This window comes from Chaetura pelagica, unplaced genomic scaffold (genome assembly GCF_000747805.2).
Source record: "Chaetura pelagica isolate M959 unplaced genomic scaffold, ChaPel_1.0 scaffold50, whole genome shotgun sequence".
NCBI lineage: Eukaryota > Metazoa > Chordata > Aves > Apodiformes > Apodidae > Chaetura > Chaetura pelagica.
The window spans coordinates 4,991,577-5,008,415 of NW_009952366.1; the positions used below are offsets into that span (position 1 = coordinate 4,991,577).

The window sequence follows — 16,839 nt, forward strand, 5'->3', positions numbered from 1 at the left end:
TGAAGGGGCTACAGGAAAGCTGGGGAGGGGCTTTTCATCAGAGAAGATAGTGATAGGACAAGGGGTAATGGTTTTAAACTGAGAGAGGGGAGATTTAGGTTAGATATTAGAAAGAAATTCTTCACTATGAGCGTGGGGAGGAACTGGAATGGGTTGCCCAGGGAGGTTGTTGATGCCCCATCCCTGGAGGTTTTTAAGGCCAGGTTGGACAAGAAAAGTTATAGGATATGTTGCCTGAGGTAGCGAGGGGCTGAACTTACATATCCTATGCCCCTCCCAGACCTCAGCTACTGAGAACACCCTCAATGATCTGGAAAAATAAGGTTTTCCCATTATATGCACTTTCCTGAGTCATTCTGCTAAATTATATTTGCTATTCCTGTTGCCATTTTTCTGCAGTCCTACACAGCTATGCCCTGACTATTGCATCCAGTGAAAACTTTTGTTATCAGAAGCCATAATTCATCTACCAGCTCTCAAAGGTCACCACTTTAAAAATATTATTGTTAACCACTTACTGGACAGTTATATCCTGACCTTAAGGCCTCACCCATACAGAAAGGCTGTACTGCTCTAGACTTGTTGGTATCTAGATCAGGTTGCTCAGAGCCCCGTCAAGCCTGACCCTGAAAAGTTCCATGCATGAGGCCTCCACCACCTCTCTGGGCAACCTGTTCCTGTGTCTCATTGCCCTCATAGTAAAGAACTTCTGCCTAATGGCTATTACAAATGTGCCCTGCTCTAGTTTAAAACCATTGGTCCTCATGCTATCACCACATGTCTTTGTAAACACCCCCTTCCCGGCTTTCTTGTAGGCCCCCTGCAGGTACTGGGAGGTCATGATAAGGTCTCCCCAGAGCCTTTTTTCCTCTCTAGGCTGAATAACCCACGCTGTCTCAATCTGTCTTCAAAGGGGAACTTCTGGGCTTTTGTGGCCCTTTTCTCAGCCTCTTCCAAGAAGTCCACGTGCAGCAGGGTCTCCTGGGTCCAGGTGGCTTCTGGTGCTGCTGTGGTGGGTTCTCTGCTCATGGCAGGGAGGTTGGAACTTGATGATCTTTAAGGTCACTTCCAACCTTAATGATTCTATGATTCTATATGATTGTATATGTTACAGACATTGGAAAGGACAGGCACAGTTCTAAACATTTTGCACCACAATCTTGCAAAGGCTTATTCTGAACTGACACGAGTGCTTAAGGTCTAATTTGCTCCTCATCCAATGTAAGGGACAAGCTGCACCAACATTTATTTTGATTAAGATAATACACCTCCTATAGATTTTAGACCTATGGCTACTTAGCATATCTATTTTTTTCTTTACCATTTTGGGTTCTTTTGGACTTCAGTAAGCACTTAGAAATTGTATTTGGATAATTATGTATCTGTATATTTATGAACATGTACCTGTTATGCAAACAGCAAATTGATTTGAACCCAAACTGGAATAAATGTCTATCCCTTAAGCTTTTCAGTAGTCTTTTTCATGTTTTCTTGATATTTTAAATTATGTGTACTTATATAGGCCTGTTATGCTACAAAACAGAGATGAAGCACCTTTTTAGAAAAGTAATATGAGTCTAAACTAGAGGGAATTTATTTCCTTCTTCCTTCAAATGATGGTTTGTAATTTAATTTGAGTGGTGGGTATGGAAAGTAAAATATTAAAAAATCAAATATTGTAATTCCTCCCAACTCTCAGTCAGATCAGAACTCCTTGTTATCGACTGTGTAAAGATATCAACAGACAGAAAAACCTCAAGTGGCTGAAGAAAGCATTACCACTGACTGAGAAGAAAATAAGGAAGGCATTCAAATATCAGGAAGGTAACAACATTGTCAGTATTTGGATAGATCAATGCAAAATATTTATGTCACCACACTTATAATCCTTGTATGGAAGAAAATTGATTACTTTCCTTAGACTCCTTTAAACTCCACCTACCCCTCAAATCATATAGTGCCCCTGGCATAAGTAAATAATTTTTTTATATTATTACTTTATTGTAATGGGTTTTTATTCATGATCCCAACCTGAACAATTCCTAGACGTGGTTTGGGACTTACCACTCTCAACAGGGAGTTTAAATGAAGCCACCCTGTTTTGTGGGGCAAGATAGCCTTACAGAAGTGTTGGGGCTAAGTCATGCTGGTTGGTCCAGAGTTGGAAAACAGCATGATTTTGCTTAATACCATAGACACAGCTTCAGACTCTAGAATATAACCTGAGTCATCACTAAGAAAATAGACATTCAGACCCTAAGGTCTGCTGACATTAGTGATTTTTATCGAGCTTTAATTTTGTTATTTACCCTATTTTCTGGAAATCTAAGTATGTTTGCACGTGTGTGTGTGTATGCACATGTAACTCTTGCTTTACACTGAATTTTTTAAGAAAAGAGATTAATTATTTTTAATTTTCAAAAGTGAAACAAGTATGTTGCAGAAACAAGATCTGATTCCAAGCTTAGTAATCGCATAGTAATAATTTTTAAATGGAGAAGCTGTTTTGGCAAAGAATTGCTGACACAAACTTAGTTACAGCAGTACTGGTGAGCAACACTATAATTTATGTTCCTATCCCATAGATAACTTTGGTAAACTGGGTAACCAGTTGTGTATAGCAAAAATCCATTGCTATCCTATTCTGATCTTATGAATGCAGAATAAGACTTTCATGTTTCCAGAGCTGAGCATCACACATTTGTAATAATTTTGCTCATGAACAGAAGGGTTTTACACAGTGTTTTAACAGTTAAGTCTTTGTGTTTATTATGGAACTTTTAGCACAATAATAGTTGGATAACCCTGAGAGTGCCTGATGTCAGAAAACAATATAATCAGGGCAATCACATTAGAAATACTCACAACTTCTGTTAAACAGTTTTCATGCTTTCCTGCTATCCTACTGAGGGTTACTCTCCCCCCCTTTCTGGGACTTAGTAAAAGGATGTTTTGACCCATGTAAATCACAGAATCATAGCCTCATAGAACCATTCAGGTTGGAGAAGACCCTTGGGATCATTGAGTCCAACTATCACCCCTACTCTACAGAGTTCCCCCCTAAACAATATCCACCAACATCACGTCCAAACGACCCTAAAACACATCAACATAAATGTTGATTAATGAATATGTATGGTTCTGAGCACCTACATGAGCCTGCATCCTCATGTCTCCTGCACCCAGACCCATCAGAGATTTTTGTTGTCTCAGGTTGGTGGCTCTCCTAGTGAAGCCGCACGAGAGTCATTCTTTCAAGTAGGTGAGGAATACATATGCAGGTGACATTTTGATTCAAAGCACAGTGAAGGGAAGAAGGTGTCTTCCTTACCAATGAGCATGATGTCCTGCTCCTGAAAGCAATCACTAATGAGTTGTCACATATTCACATGTTAACACATTTTCAGAAATTTGCCTTCCAAGGTCTCAGGAAAAATCATTTGTACTCCTAATTCACACAGGAAATTAACATTTTACTCCATGCCTATGTGCATCTCAACCTAGTAATGGTCATCTTGTCTATCTGAACTGCTCCTTAGGCATGGAGCCCAGAGTGCCCTCAGTGAAGAACTCATTTATTTCCCATATTTCAAGTCTGCAAATAAAGTTGTTGGAGTGACTTGGGACTTCTGCAAGCTCTGTATGTGACAACACACCACACTGTGGGCCCTGAGAACACCAGCAGGCTCTGATTGCCCAAACCAGGTCTCATGAAAGTTCTCCAGCCATGCTGCATCTACACATTGGCCCAGAAGCTGCATTTAAGCTCAGCCTCCAGCCTTAGCTGTGTTGTGGGCATGCTGTGCCTCATTTTTTACTTTGCATTGTATTATTGATTTGGTATCTGAGCTTGACCTTGGACCTGCCTCTTCAGTGGAGATCTGTCACTGGATGGATGGCCAGCCCTGCTTAGTCACCAAACCAGTTCTGCTCTTCTTCTTTAGGTATTGTGGGACTGTGCACCTTGCTCATGAGATTGCTGCCTTGCCTTTCACAATGGCAGGTTCCCAGCTTGCTGTCCCTTGCATAGCTGCCCTCTCTTGCTGACCCCCAAAAATAAGCTCAGGGAAAAGACAAGGACCTGAGCTTAAACACAGCTCCTGGGACAATGAGTGGTAGATATATAGGTAGGCAGAGGCTCTGGAAGACTATGGTCATGGCAGGAAGAGCTTCTTTGTGTAGTCAGGACCCTGGTCCTGCACATGGAATCACAGAATGATTTGGAATATAAGGAATATTTAAAGATCATGTAGTCCATTCACTCTGCCACAAGAAAGAACATCTCCCACTAGATCATGTTTCTCAGAGCCCCATCCAGCCTGCTCTTAAACCCTTCCAATAATGGGGCATGCACAACTTCTCTGGACAACTTGCTCCAGTGCCTCACCACTCTGAATGTAAAGAATGTCTTCCCTCTTTCAGTTTAAAATCATTTTTAAATTTGTCACTACAGGCCCTGGTAAAAGGTGTCTCTCCATAATTCTTATAAGCCTTTGAAAGTCTAAAATAAGGTCTCCATAGATCCTTCTCTTCTCCAGGCTGAACAACCCCAATTCTCTGAGCCTGTCTTCATAGGAGATGTGTCACAGTCCTCTGACCATCCCTATGGCTCTCCTCTGGAGCTGCCCTCAAAGTCCATGTCTTTTTTGTGCTGACAAACCTGGAACTGGGCACAGTACTCCAGGTGGGGTCTCCCGAGAGTGGAGTGGAGAGGGAGAATCACTACCCTTGACCTGCTGTCCATGGTTCTTTTGATGCAGCTCAGGTTACAGTTGGCTTTTTGGGCTGCAAGTGCACATTGCTGGCTCATAGCCAGCATTTTACCCATCACTATCCCCAAGTACTTCTCTGCAGGGCTGCTCTCAATCTGTTCATGACACAGTTTGTACTGATACTGGGATTGCCTTAAACTTCACAAGGTTCTTATATGTTCACGTACACATGCTGTCAAGCCGGCCCATAAGATGTCCGTGAGGTGGTCAAGTGGCTTGAAAGCTCCTTTATATCCTTTGTCTCACTTGAACTTGGAGGCGGGGTGTAGGAGGGTGGGAAGAATCCTCAGAGTCCTCTTCTGCAGGGAAAAAGCTTTGGTAAATGGGACATGTCTTTTTCAATTCCCTTTTTTGCGGTATTTTTCTTTTTCATCTCTGCAGAATAATCTGAAATAATTGTGTGGTTGTATTTTTCTACAGTGTGAGCACATTCCTGTTGCTTAAGATGTAGAGAACACAGCAGTCCCGTGGGCCAGAATTCTGACAAGCAAGTTTGAAGGAAATATTACTATTTCACAGTATTTTAGTCTTTTGATGGAAGTTAAGAATGTGGCTACTGAATTTTTGCTATAGCAATCCAATTTTCTGCATCTGTTGAACAGAAATTCACACAGTCTTCCCCATCTCCCAGTAATTTACACATGCAGTGGCTCCAACTATATATAAAAATGACTGGCATGTCTTTGAAGAACTTGGTGCTGGAAATGAGCAGTAAGGGACAGAAGAGAAAAAAATATTCAAAGTTTAAAGTTTTTGTTTAATTTTGGTGAAGGCATGATGAAATATTACATTGTCTGAGCTTTAGGATCTCTCAGTTGCTCTCTGTTAGCCAACACTTCAAAGAGAGTGCTTTGTTTCAAGACTTCATTACAACACATCCACTTTCTCCTTCCACATTAGAATGATGTGTATGGACAAACCTTTGAAGAATTATTCTCAGAAGTGAAGTCTTTTGAAGCATTTCAGTTGTCTAAAGTTTCTGACATAGGCAGGCAATGCTTAGAATTATTCTGTCTTTCTTGTCAAGACTATTTTCTGTATTTTGAATATTTTTTCCTGCACTCTCACATTATCCTTTATAATCTTTTGATTCCTGCAAAGATTAACTACCTTGAAATTAAAAGATGAAAGGATTAATCATCAGAAGACTACATGATTAGCTTAATTGGTTCTGAGTTTTCCTGTTGAAGGGGCCTTCTGACATGTTTTTAGTAGCAGACACATGGTCCTAGTTTTCCATGCCTTTATATTGGCATTTGAACACTTTCAAAAAGTTGCTGCAAAGCACTAGCCTAATTTATCTCAATTAAAGTCTTCATCTGGAAGCAATAAGATAACTTGTCCCAACGTGTAGTTTGCAAAAATAATAGCAAATCCTTCAGGTTTTTTCATTCAAATGCAATAGGTAGTTTAATATATTAATTTAAAATTAATAAAAGTTGTTACCATGATTTATCATAAATAATACACATTAATGCTGTGGAATCAACAGCATAAAAGCTGGAGAGAAAAACCTTGGAGTTTTGCTTGGTTTCATATTAAATATGAAAGTAGAAAGTTCTGTATATTGTAATTATTTCTACAGAAAAAGCAGTACATATTCTACTGTCCATTCTGCAAAATGCTAGAAGAACAAAAAACTACTGATTAATACTTGTGTAGCAAAATATTATGCCATCTATCACCAGTAATCATTATTTGCAAATATTAATCTTCTCCCCATTTGGATGTGAGCCAAAGATGATACTTGGCACAATTCTTTGTATGTAACTTCTTTGAATGGAAGTGGTTTAGACAGTTTATTGTTTGTTTAAAAACTGACTTTTGCATTTAGACAGTGGATGGCATCTCTTCTTTAATTTCCCTTAAAAAATGACTAACCATTTGTAGCTTTCTGGTCCTCTGACTGAAAACATTGGAGCTATTCATATGGGTAAACGCAGATGCAAGACCTGTAATTTTTGTTATTTTCTAAAAACCTCTTCATTGTGTTGCTTGCTGCAAGCTGGATTCAGAAACATGCCTATCACTGATTCTCCTCACACTGCAGATTCTCTGATTTTGGTACTAGCTCCTTTTGTTTCTTATTTTTTAAATATTATGTTATAATCTAAAAAAAAGTTGCAGACATATGTATGGTTAAAGCAATACAGTTTTTTTCATAGATTTGTCCATTCTTTCTCCCACAGATGTAAGTTAAGCAGCATTAACATTCTTCTGGTCTGCTGACTGAAGACACCCACATAGAGGTAATCTTCTAAAATTTCCAGTGGCATAATGTACACACTGAGTAGGAGAACAGCCTGACAAAGCAGTTTTAGAAGAAACCACAGCTTTTTATCTCAGAAAAGAATGTGTGGAGTTTAACAGGCAGGGTAAGCAGCCCTCTGCAACACTCGCTTCCAGGCTGATCTGCAGGCACTTGTGGTATGCCCTCAACTTCCATAACAGGAAGCAGAGCAGGAGACCAAAAGATGCTCTGTGTCACTTTAACTGTATCCATTGGTAAGTCTAGCTGATTGAGTGTGCTGAGTTTCATTCAAACACTAGAACAGTTTTTGTGCCTTTTCAGGAGATGCACAGATATTTTGCTCCATTGCAGCTGGAGCTGCTGGAACAATGTTAGGGCAGTGCTTTATGCTAAAATTCATGAACTATTTTTAGTTCTGGTGTTGCAGTTTGAAGTCAAACCACTCAAGCAATAGCTTGGTAGTAACTGTGGAAAATAAGACCACTTTTTTTGCAAAAAAAATAAAAAAATAAAAAATAAGTACTTACAGAGATGTAAGCCAGTCCTTGTAGCAAAACAAAACTTCGGAGCAATGTGTACATTCAGAGAGGATAAGCAAAAACACATCTGCAAAGCAAGAATATTTGACAGGGAATGTGCAAAAATATGTATTTCATAGCTGTGCAGTCTGATTTTTTTAAGGAGAGGAGAGGAGACGAGAGAAAAGCAGAAAAGTGAAGCAGCATAGTAAGCATGTGAATTTGTGTAGCCTCTTTTCATAAAACCTCATAAACATTTTTTTTTTCCTGGCTTTCACAATTAATGAACGGTAACTTTGTTACTGTCCCTCAGTGACACTAGATGGCACTTCAGAGTAGTAGTGTGATCAGAAAGTCTTTTGTACTCTTCTGGTTATTTTGCTAACGGTATTATAGAAGCATGAAATTCATGCTAGCATCGAACAAAAGGAATTTCTCAACTTTCTGCCGATTTGTAGATATGACTCTGAAGTAGATAATACTGTTGAAAAGAAACAGAAAGAGATTATAACAGTGTTTCACTGGTAGGCCAAAAAAATCCAGGTTATGGGTCAAAGAGATGTTTTTAGAGTATTTGAGAAGCAGTCTCGGGAGGAAACTGAATGAAAATCTATATACTTGGAAAATGGAGCCACACGTTTTTGCCAGAGATTTAAGAGTTCTTCTTTCCCTGGAAATGGAGTCAGATTTTATGTCATTTATCCATCACCAGTGATGCATATGATAACTGTCCATAACCTGATGCACTTTAGCAGAAACCAGACACCTCCCTCTGGCCTTAAAAGACAAGCATAAATGAAGGGACCGATTGTTTTGTAGTCAGTTTTGAAAAATGACATTCTTTAGCTATAAATATTACCTAAACACAACAACAGTTTATGTAATTTTGGAAAACCTAAACCTGAGGGATATCACATTAATAAAAAGGAAAGAACAGAAAATAGGGAAAGGGAAAGGGAAAGGGAAAGGGAAAGGGAAAGGGAAAGGGAAAGGAAAAGGGAAGGGGAAAGGGAGAGGGAAGGGAAAGGGAAAGGGAAAGGAAGAGAAGAGAAGAGAAGAGAAGAGAAGAGAAGAGAAGAGAAGAGAAGAGAAGAGAAGAGAAGAGAAGAGAAGAGAAGAGAAGAGAAGAGAAGAGAAGAGAAGAGAAGAGAAGAGAAGAGAAGAGAAGAGAAGAGAAGAGAAGAGAAGAGAAGAGAAGAGAAGAGAAGAGAAGAGAAGAGAAGAGAAGAGAAGAGAAGAGAAGAGAAGAGAAGAGAAGAGAAGAGAAGAGAAGAGAAGAGAAGAGAAGAGAAGAGAAGAGAAGAGAAGAGAAGAGAAGAGAAGAGAAGAGAAGAGAAGAGAAGAGAAGAGAAGAGAAGAGAAGAGAAGAGAAGAGAAGAGAAGAGAAGAGAAGAGAAGAGAAGAGAAGAGAAGAGAAGAGAAGAGAAGAAAAAAGAAAAATAAGAAAAGAAAAAGAAAAAAGAAAAAAGAAAAGAAAAGAAAAGAAAAAAGAAAAGAAAAGAAAAGAAAAGAAAAGAAAAGAAAAGAAAAGAAAAGAAAAGAAAAGAAAAGAAAAGAAAAGAAAAGAAAAGAAAAGAAAAGAAAAGAAAAGAAAAGAAAAGAAAAGAAAAGAAAAGAAAAGAAAAGAAAAGAAAAGAAAAGAAAAGAAAAGAAAAGAAAAGAAAAGAAAAGAAAAGAAAAGAAAAGAAAAGAAAAGAAAAGAAAAGAAAAGAAAAGAAAAGAAAAGAAAAGAAAAGAAAAGAAAAGAAAAGAAAAGAAAAGAAAAGAAAAGAAAAGAAAAGAAAAGAAAAGAAAAGAAAAGAAAAGAAAAGAAAAGAAAAGAAAAGAAAAGAAAAGAAAAGAAAAGAAAAGAAAAGAAAAGAAAAGAAAAGAAAAGAAAAGAAAAGAAAAGAAAAGAAAAGAAAAGAAAAGAAAAGAAAAGAAAAGAAAAGAAAAGAAAAGAAAAGAAAAGAAAAGAAAAGAAAAGAAAAGAAAAGAAAAGAAAAGAAAAGAAAAGAAAAGAAAAGAAAAGAAAAGAAAAGAAAAGAAAAGAAAAGAAAAGAAAAGAAAAGAAAAGAAAAGAAAAGAAAAGAAAAGAAAAGAAAAGAAAAGAAAAGAAAAGAAAAGAAAAGAAAAGAAAAGAAAAGAAAAGAAAAGAAAAGAAAAGAAAAGAAAAGAAAAGAAAAGAAAAGAAAAGAAAAGAAAAGAAAAGAAAAGAAAAGAAAAGAAAAGAAAAGAAAAGAAAAGAAAAGAAAAGAAAAGAAAAGAAAAGAAAAGAAAAGAAAAGAAAAGAAAAGAAAAGAAAAGAAAAGAAAAGAAAAGAAAAGAAAAGAAAAGAAAAGAAAAGAAAAGAAAAGAAAAGAAAAGAAAAGAAAAGAAAAGAAAAGAAAAGAAAAGAAAAGAAAAGAAAAGAAAAGAAAAGAAAAGAAAAGAAAAGAAAAGAAAAGAAAAGAAAAGAAAAGAAAAGAAAAGAAAAGAAAAGAAAAGAAAAGAAAAGAAAAGAAAAGAAAAGAAAAGAAAAGAAAAGAAAAGAAAAGAAAAGAAAAGAAAAGAAAAGAAAAGAAAAGAAAAGAAAAGAAAAGAAAAGAAAAGAAAAGAAAAGAAAAGAAAAGAAAAGAAAAGAAAAGAAAAGAAAAGAAAAGAAAAGAAAAGAAAAGAAAAGAAAAGAAAAGAAAAGAAAAGAAAAGAAAAGAAAAGAAAAGAAAAGAAAAGAAAAGATAAAGGAACTACAAAATCAAAAGAACAAATTTTACAAAAGTATTCCCATCAAACTGCAGTAAAATTTGCATCCCTTCTTCAACACATCATTTTCATTTCCAGCTTATTTAATCAATTCAGGAGAAGATAGGACAGACTACTTTCTTTTGTTAAAAACCTCTTTCAGGCATTTTAATTAACACTCTAACAAGATTCATGAATAAGGGGGAAATTATACATTTAGATATTAAAACAGAAGAAAATATTGGCCAATATTTCCACGATCTCTTTAAATAAGGAAAAGGGAAGTACAAACATTTACTTAGGTATGTTCCAGAGAAGTGTGAGGAATCATAAGTTTTATTAATTTAAGATGGTAGAATATACATTGTTGTCTCTAATTTTATTATTCTGTCTTATTTATCACACAAATATATATATTTAAAATATTATATGAAAATTGGTATTAAAAACAAAGGCAGGTAAGTGCTATTATTTAATACGTTTTTTTTAAATGTAATGTTATATTAAGTGGAAGAATTAAGAAACCTCTGTCTGTCATTTAAATCTTCCATCATTCTTGCAGCTGAGTATATGTCACTACACCTCTCTATTCTCTTATCTCTTGTTTCCACCAGCATGAGTTTTCAGATTTGGATGGGTTACTTGAGGCTTCCTAGGAAGGTTTATTGTCACACCCAAAAGATGGTCACACCCTTGCCTGCACTAACCCTTCTATGTCCCAAAGATGCAGGAAGGGATATGATACCTTAGGCTGCAGTAGGAAACAATGATTTATTCCTATATATGTTTGAGTCCTACAGGTTATTTTGTGACCATTCATTATCTTCATACTTGGAAGGATTGGAGATATGCTATTCGGGCCTAAAGACTTTCTGCTTTAGCTTTCAAATTTATTTTCACCCAACTGTTTATGGTTTGTTTGTATTTTTTCTTTTTTTTTCTTTTGTTTGTTTTGTTTTTAAGTGGAAGAGCCATCTGTTCTGTATTTATATGAAATGCAATTTTAAAAGTATTGGGCTTCCCGCTGCTTTGAAGTCTTTGCAGATGGTGTGTGTGGAAAGGTTCCTGTCAGTCAGATGTTGTAGGTATGGCTGCACAGTTTATGGAAAATCAACAGTGTGTTTAGCTTTTGAATTTGTCATGAGCTTGCTGAGATCTCATGTTACAGGATTTGCTCTTCTCTTTTATTCTTCATGACTGGGAATCAGGAAAGTCCTGTTATCTTTGCAACCCTTGGTTGTTAGCAGGGAAAGTATTTTCTTCAGAATAGCTTGTTCTTTAGCACAAATGGCAGCAAGCTTGGTAGGGGACATACCATACCTATTACAGAGGACCAGACTCAGACATTTTCTTCTGGACTTTAAGCTGCTTCTGGTTTGAAGGAAAAGCCTTTATACAGAGAGTTTTTAAAGCCATGGAGGGAGAAATTAGAAGTTTGTGGATATGTTTATGTAATAAGTAATTGTTATTAGTTATTGTATACATCTTTTCCTGTAAGCTGTATCTGTATCTGGTAATTTGAACTGTGTACATGCAAACAGTTGTCTATCAAAACGCCAGTGCTCAGCTTTCTGCATGAAGTTTCTCTCTTAATAATAGCAGATACACAACCAACAACCAAAAGGAAAAAATCTAGCTGCTGATTTTCTGGAGGGTTTTCACTCCAGTGAGAGAGGGATATTGCGTACTGTCAGTTTGGTTTAAAAATAACACTATGAAAATGTGAAACCCAGAAGAAGAAACAAGCACAAATAAGGGTCAATATTGGCTAGAATACGAAGAAGATAGCTAATAAGAATCCAAAAATTATTTTCTGTGTAAATGGCTTGGATGATTAATAATAGTTTCCAGTAATTTACTACCTGAATAAATGAAAGCTATAAAGAGAATATAGAATAATTTTATAGAAAAAACCCTATAATTTTAGGCATGAAAATGTTTCTTCAGGCAAGAGAATTTTACACAATTTCCTCTTTACTTTAGCTATCAACATGCCAAAGGTGTTTAATTTTCAAGACTTAATCACAATTAAATCTGACACTCTCTGTTATGCTATCAAAAGAAAAAATAAACACAAACACTTTGGGGCTTGCCTGAATTACATTATTCTTTAATATAAATGACATATAGGTTTTACAAATTAGAGAGATTGATCTTGGAGTATTAAGAGGCTGCAGAAGATTCTTTTAAGGTGACATTTTTATTGAGTATATGTTTAGCTTTGCAGATTGACAGTAGAAACGTGCAGCCTACCTTTGATGTGCTTGCTACACACTGTTGAAGAATCTAAATTTGCAGAGGGCTTCAAATCACTCTAAGAAGATACTTCTATGAATGATGTCCCAGCAACGTCCAGCTAGGCCTTGAAATTATTTCATGTCATGTTTTTTCTATATTTATGATTTTGCTTATAATCCAGGTTCCACAAGTTCATCAGATGGGGAGCCTGCATATCTCTACCTGACAATTTGAAACAATTTTATAAAACAAAAACAGTAAAGGATGTTGACAACTGTCAATGCAGAACAGTGATCTGCTGTTATTTTTGGTTTAGATATATACATGGATTGATACCAATGACTAAACCCTAATACTATGCTTTGCAAGGTAGTCTCACTGTCATTGTTAAAACTGCTGCTTTGGCTAAGGTGAGAGGGATTTATTCTAGAGAAATTTAGTCATTGAGCTCCAGACAAAGGTTACAGGTTTTATACTGCAGACTATTCATTATTTTGTTCAATCAGATGATGTAAAGCTAATCCTGAATAGCATTACACTAGAAGAATGGCAAACTCTAAGAACTGTGTGTACAATATGGATTTGTTTTATTTTTCCAAAAATAATGGCATTAGCATCAAGTTTATTTGCCTCTGCTAAATGGATACATTCAGAATTAGCTTAGTAGACATTTTTAAATCTTCAGGGCTTGAAATAAATTTAAAGAGGTAACTCTCATCTTCTCAAGTCTCAAGATGACCTGAGAGTCTCTATTCCCTCTACCATTATTTTGTGTGTGTGCGGCCATAAAAATAACCTCAATCACTTTCTTCTTCTTCTTTTTTTTTTTTTTTTTAATATTGTAGCTTGACAAATATTTACTCTGAATCTCATATACAGTGGAATCTGAAAACCTGTAGCATTCAGCAAACTGAAAAATACCACAGAAAGCATGCTGGAAAAGAAGGCTGAAATAAGTCAGTTTAAAGCACAGTTGGCAATTCTTTTTGATGGTATGCTTGATCTTGTACATCTGTAATAAGTAGTTTATTTCTACATCAATGGTTCATCTCCACTTTACAGTGAAGTTTCTGATATTTGTCATTAATTGTTAGCAACAATTTTTTGAACAGGCCTATTACAACAGGTACTTTAGCTGGAACACTACCGAACCCCATCTTTAGACATCTATTTGTAATTTCCAATCTGTACTGCAGAGCGTTCATGGATACATCGGAAAGCAGAGGGCTGGATTTCCCAGTACTGCACGGGGTTGCTGAAGAGACTCACACCGGAGTAGCTGGCCTTTTTGGTATTGTAGCCAAGAGGGCAAAAGTCGTTGATACCAATTGAAGCAATTTTGTTGTTATGAAGATAGACCACCTGAAAAGCATAGAAGTACAGGAGTCAGAAATAGAGCTACTGTGGCAAAAAAAAAGATCATGGATTTGATGTCCAAGACTTGGTCTCTTTGGGCACTGTTTTCAGATTAACAATGTATCCTTTTTTTCAAACAAGCACTTGATACCACTTACCTTTTGAAATACCTATAGTCTATCCACTTGGAAATAATTTAGACAGAAAAAGCAGAAACTGTGAAAGACAAACTAATACAATTACTATAATTTCATTTTACTGCAACCAAAACAGGAGTCAAAGATGTGGAGTTACCAATAAGGTGCTGTGGTTCAGAAGCATGGGCTGCATATAAAGAAATGTATTTGGTGCTAATTGGTTTCTGTCCAGTTCTAGTGCTTTCATTCTCATGAGGGCAGGACTCAGGCCAAAATAATCACTAATGATGTTTAAAATAGCTGATGAATATTGCTTTGCTCAGGAGTAACCATTTCTGATGAATTCTCCCAAACTACATCTAAGTGGTGATTTGCATTTGGAGTCTTCATTCTTTGGGAATTTTCATTCCTCTAAAATCTTAGTCAAAGTGAAAACAGATTTTACATGGTTCCAAGAGGCCATATTTCTAACTATCCAGCCACAGAGACCTCAAAAATACTGCTGAGGTGAAATGCTTATTGTGTCTCTTTGCCTTCATGAAGGCCCAACTTTATGAAATACCAAAGGGCAGGTTCTTGCAAAAGGTTGCAAAATGTCACTGAAAAAAATAAAAAAAAAAAATCAACAGAAGAAATGTTCTTTGAAAGCATTTTTTGACTAAAGAGAGAATGAAAATACACAAATAATCCCATATTTGTTGCTCCCCCTCAGATCCACAGAGACACAAATGCACACCTCTAGATCTATATAGCTCCAAAGCCACATCTACTCAAAAATCAGAATATGCATCTTCCTGTTGTCTGCAGCTTTTCCATGCCTCTTCAGCAGCTTAGGAAACTTGCATCAAATTACCTCTTGCACAAATCCTGTATGTTGCTGCTTAAGACTGAACAACCATACAAATACCATTAAGAATCTTTCAACTATTGCTCTCTGAGGCAATGTGATAAACTTTACCTGGATATATTTGTGTTCACCCAGTCCACCAGGGACTCTGACAAGTTCGTTGTTGTTCAAATGGAGCTCTCTCAGATGAGGTACATTGTTCAGAGAGCCATTTTCAACTGAAGAAATACTGTTGAAGCTAAGACCCAATCTGAAAAAAAAAAACCAAACAGATACATTGGGTGACCAGAATTGGTAAATTTAAACTTTCACCACATTTTTCCATGATACCTATGTAACTAGAGCCATATTACAGACTGGAAACCAGAGCTGAGTAATATATAATAATCTCAGCAGGGCAGAGAAGTGGGACATGGACATTTCTCCTGGGTTCCAGTCCGGAGCTCTCACTGCAAAATCATTCTTCCCACTTTATACATACACATTCTGGGTTTAATAGCACAATTCATGTCCAGTTTGGAAAATCTGGTCCTGTGTGTTTACTTTTATGTTAATACCAATTCAGTTTGCAATTAACAAACCACAGATTTTTTTCAAGACTCTCTCTTAAGATACAATTCTGCTTTGCAGTAAGGAATAAAATGATAATTCTGCAGGAGTTGTTACCATCAAGAGTGATGTTCTATAAAGGCTAAACCTACTTCATCTATTTTAATTCTGAGGGTAAAATGTTCTGAGATTTATTAACAATTGAATCGATTTGATAATTTATTATACATAATCAGAGTCCTTGTGACAAAATAATTGGCTATGGATGAGTACTTTTAAAGAAAGTATGATTCACAATAATCTACTACCTGTAATTCTTTGTGACTTCTGCCAGCTTCAAATGTTAGAATCTGGACCTAGTGTAGAATCACAGAACTAAAAATTATTGTTTGATATTTATGGCAGAGATCTGCACTCACAGCCCAGAGAGCAACTGCATCCTGGGCTGCATCAAAAGAAGTGTGGTGAGCAGGGTGAGGGGGGTGATTCTGCCCCTCTACTCTGCTCTGGGAAGACTGCACTTGGATGCTCTGTGTACAGCTCTGGAGCCCTCAGCACACGAAAGACATGGAGCTGTTGAAGAGGGTCCAGAGGAGGGACACAAAGATGATCAAGGGGCTGGAGCACCTCTGCTATGAACACAGGCTGAGGGGATTGGGGCCTGGAGAAGAGAAGGCTTCAGGGAGACCTTATAGCTGCCTTCCAGTGCCTGAAGGGGCCTAGAAGAAAGCTGGGGAGGGGCTTTTCACCAGAAAGGTTAGTGACAGGACAAGTTCCTCAGTTCCCTCAGCTGCTCCTTGTACAGCATGCCCTCCAAACCCTTCACCAGCCTCATTGCTGTTCCCTGGACACTCTCCAGGACCTCAGTGTCTTTCTTATACTGTGGCGCCCAGAACTGAACACAGTACTCAAGTTGTGGCCTCACCAGGGCCGAGTACAAAGGAATGATCACTTCCCTACTCCTGCTGGACACACTATTTTTCATACAGGCCAGGATACCATTGGACATCTTGGCCACTTGGGCACACTGCTGGCTCATGTCCAGCGGGCTGTCCACCAGAGCTCCCTGATCCTTTCCATTTGGCTGCTCTCCAGCCACTCTTCCCGTTCTTTCATTCAGAAGTTATAAGACCAAAATTCCTTTTGAGTAGAGCACATCAAGATTTAGTAGATTCTGGGGGGTCTGATCTCTCAGAGCAATTTGATCTGAAGTTCTACAGAATATCTATTAATCTCCAGCAATGGGAGCTTAGAGGATTGGGGGAGGGAAGAAAAAAAAAAGCCTCTTTTGGCAGAAGTCTATAAATTCTTAGTTACCACATATCTAAATGTATGCTCCCTGCATAATCAGCAGATGTGTCTCACCTAGGGAGACAAGAATGAAAAAAGCCAGTTTGACCTTCCTCTAGGTTTGTCAAAGCAGAAGTGACCCCTCTATGCACTATAAGGGTGGGTAAGATCCAACTCAGGA

General features: G+C 37.1%; 1 protein-coding gene across 1 annotated transcript in view; it reads right to left on the reverse strand.

Annotated features, from left to right (window-relative positions):
- Nucleotides 1–13,045: 13,045 nt before the first annotated feature.
- DCN (decorin) overlaps nt 13,046–16,839 on the reverse strand; it is a 40,783-nt gene continuing 36,989 nt past the window's right edge. The window contains exons 7-8 of the mRNA XM_010008016.1: nt 14,931–15,069; nt 13,046–13,841 (exon numbers count right to left, since the gene is read on the reverse strand). Coding sequence (XP_010006318.1) covers nt 13,647–13,841; nt 14,931–15,069 — 334 coding nt within the window. The 3' untranslated portion in view covers nt 13,046–13,646. The remainder of the gene's footprint in view (nt 13,842–14,930; nt 15,070–16,839) is intronic.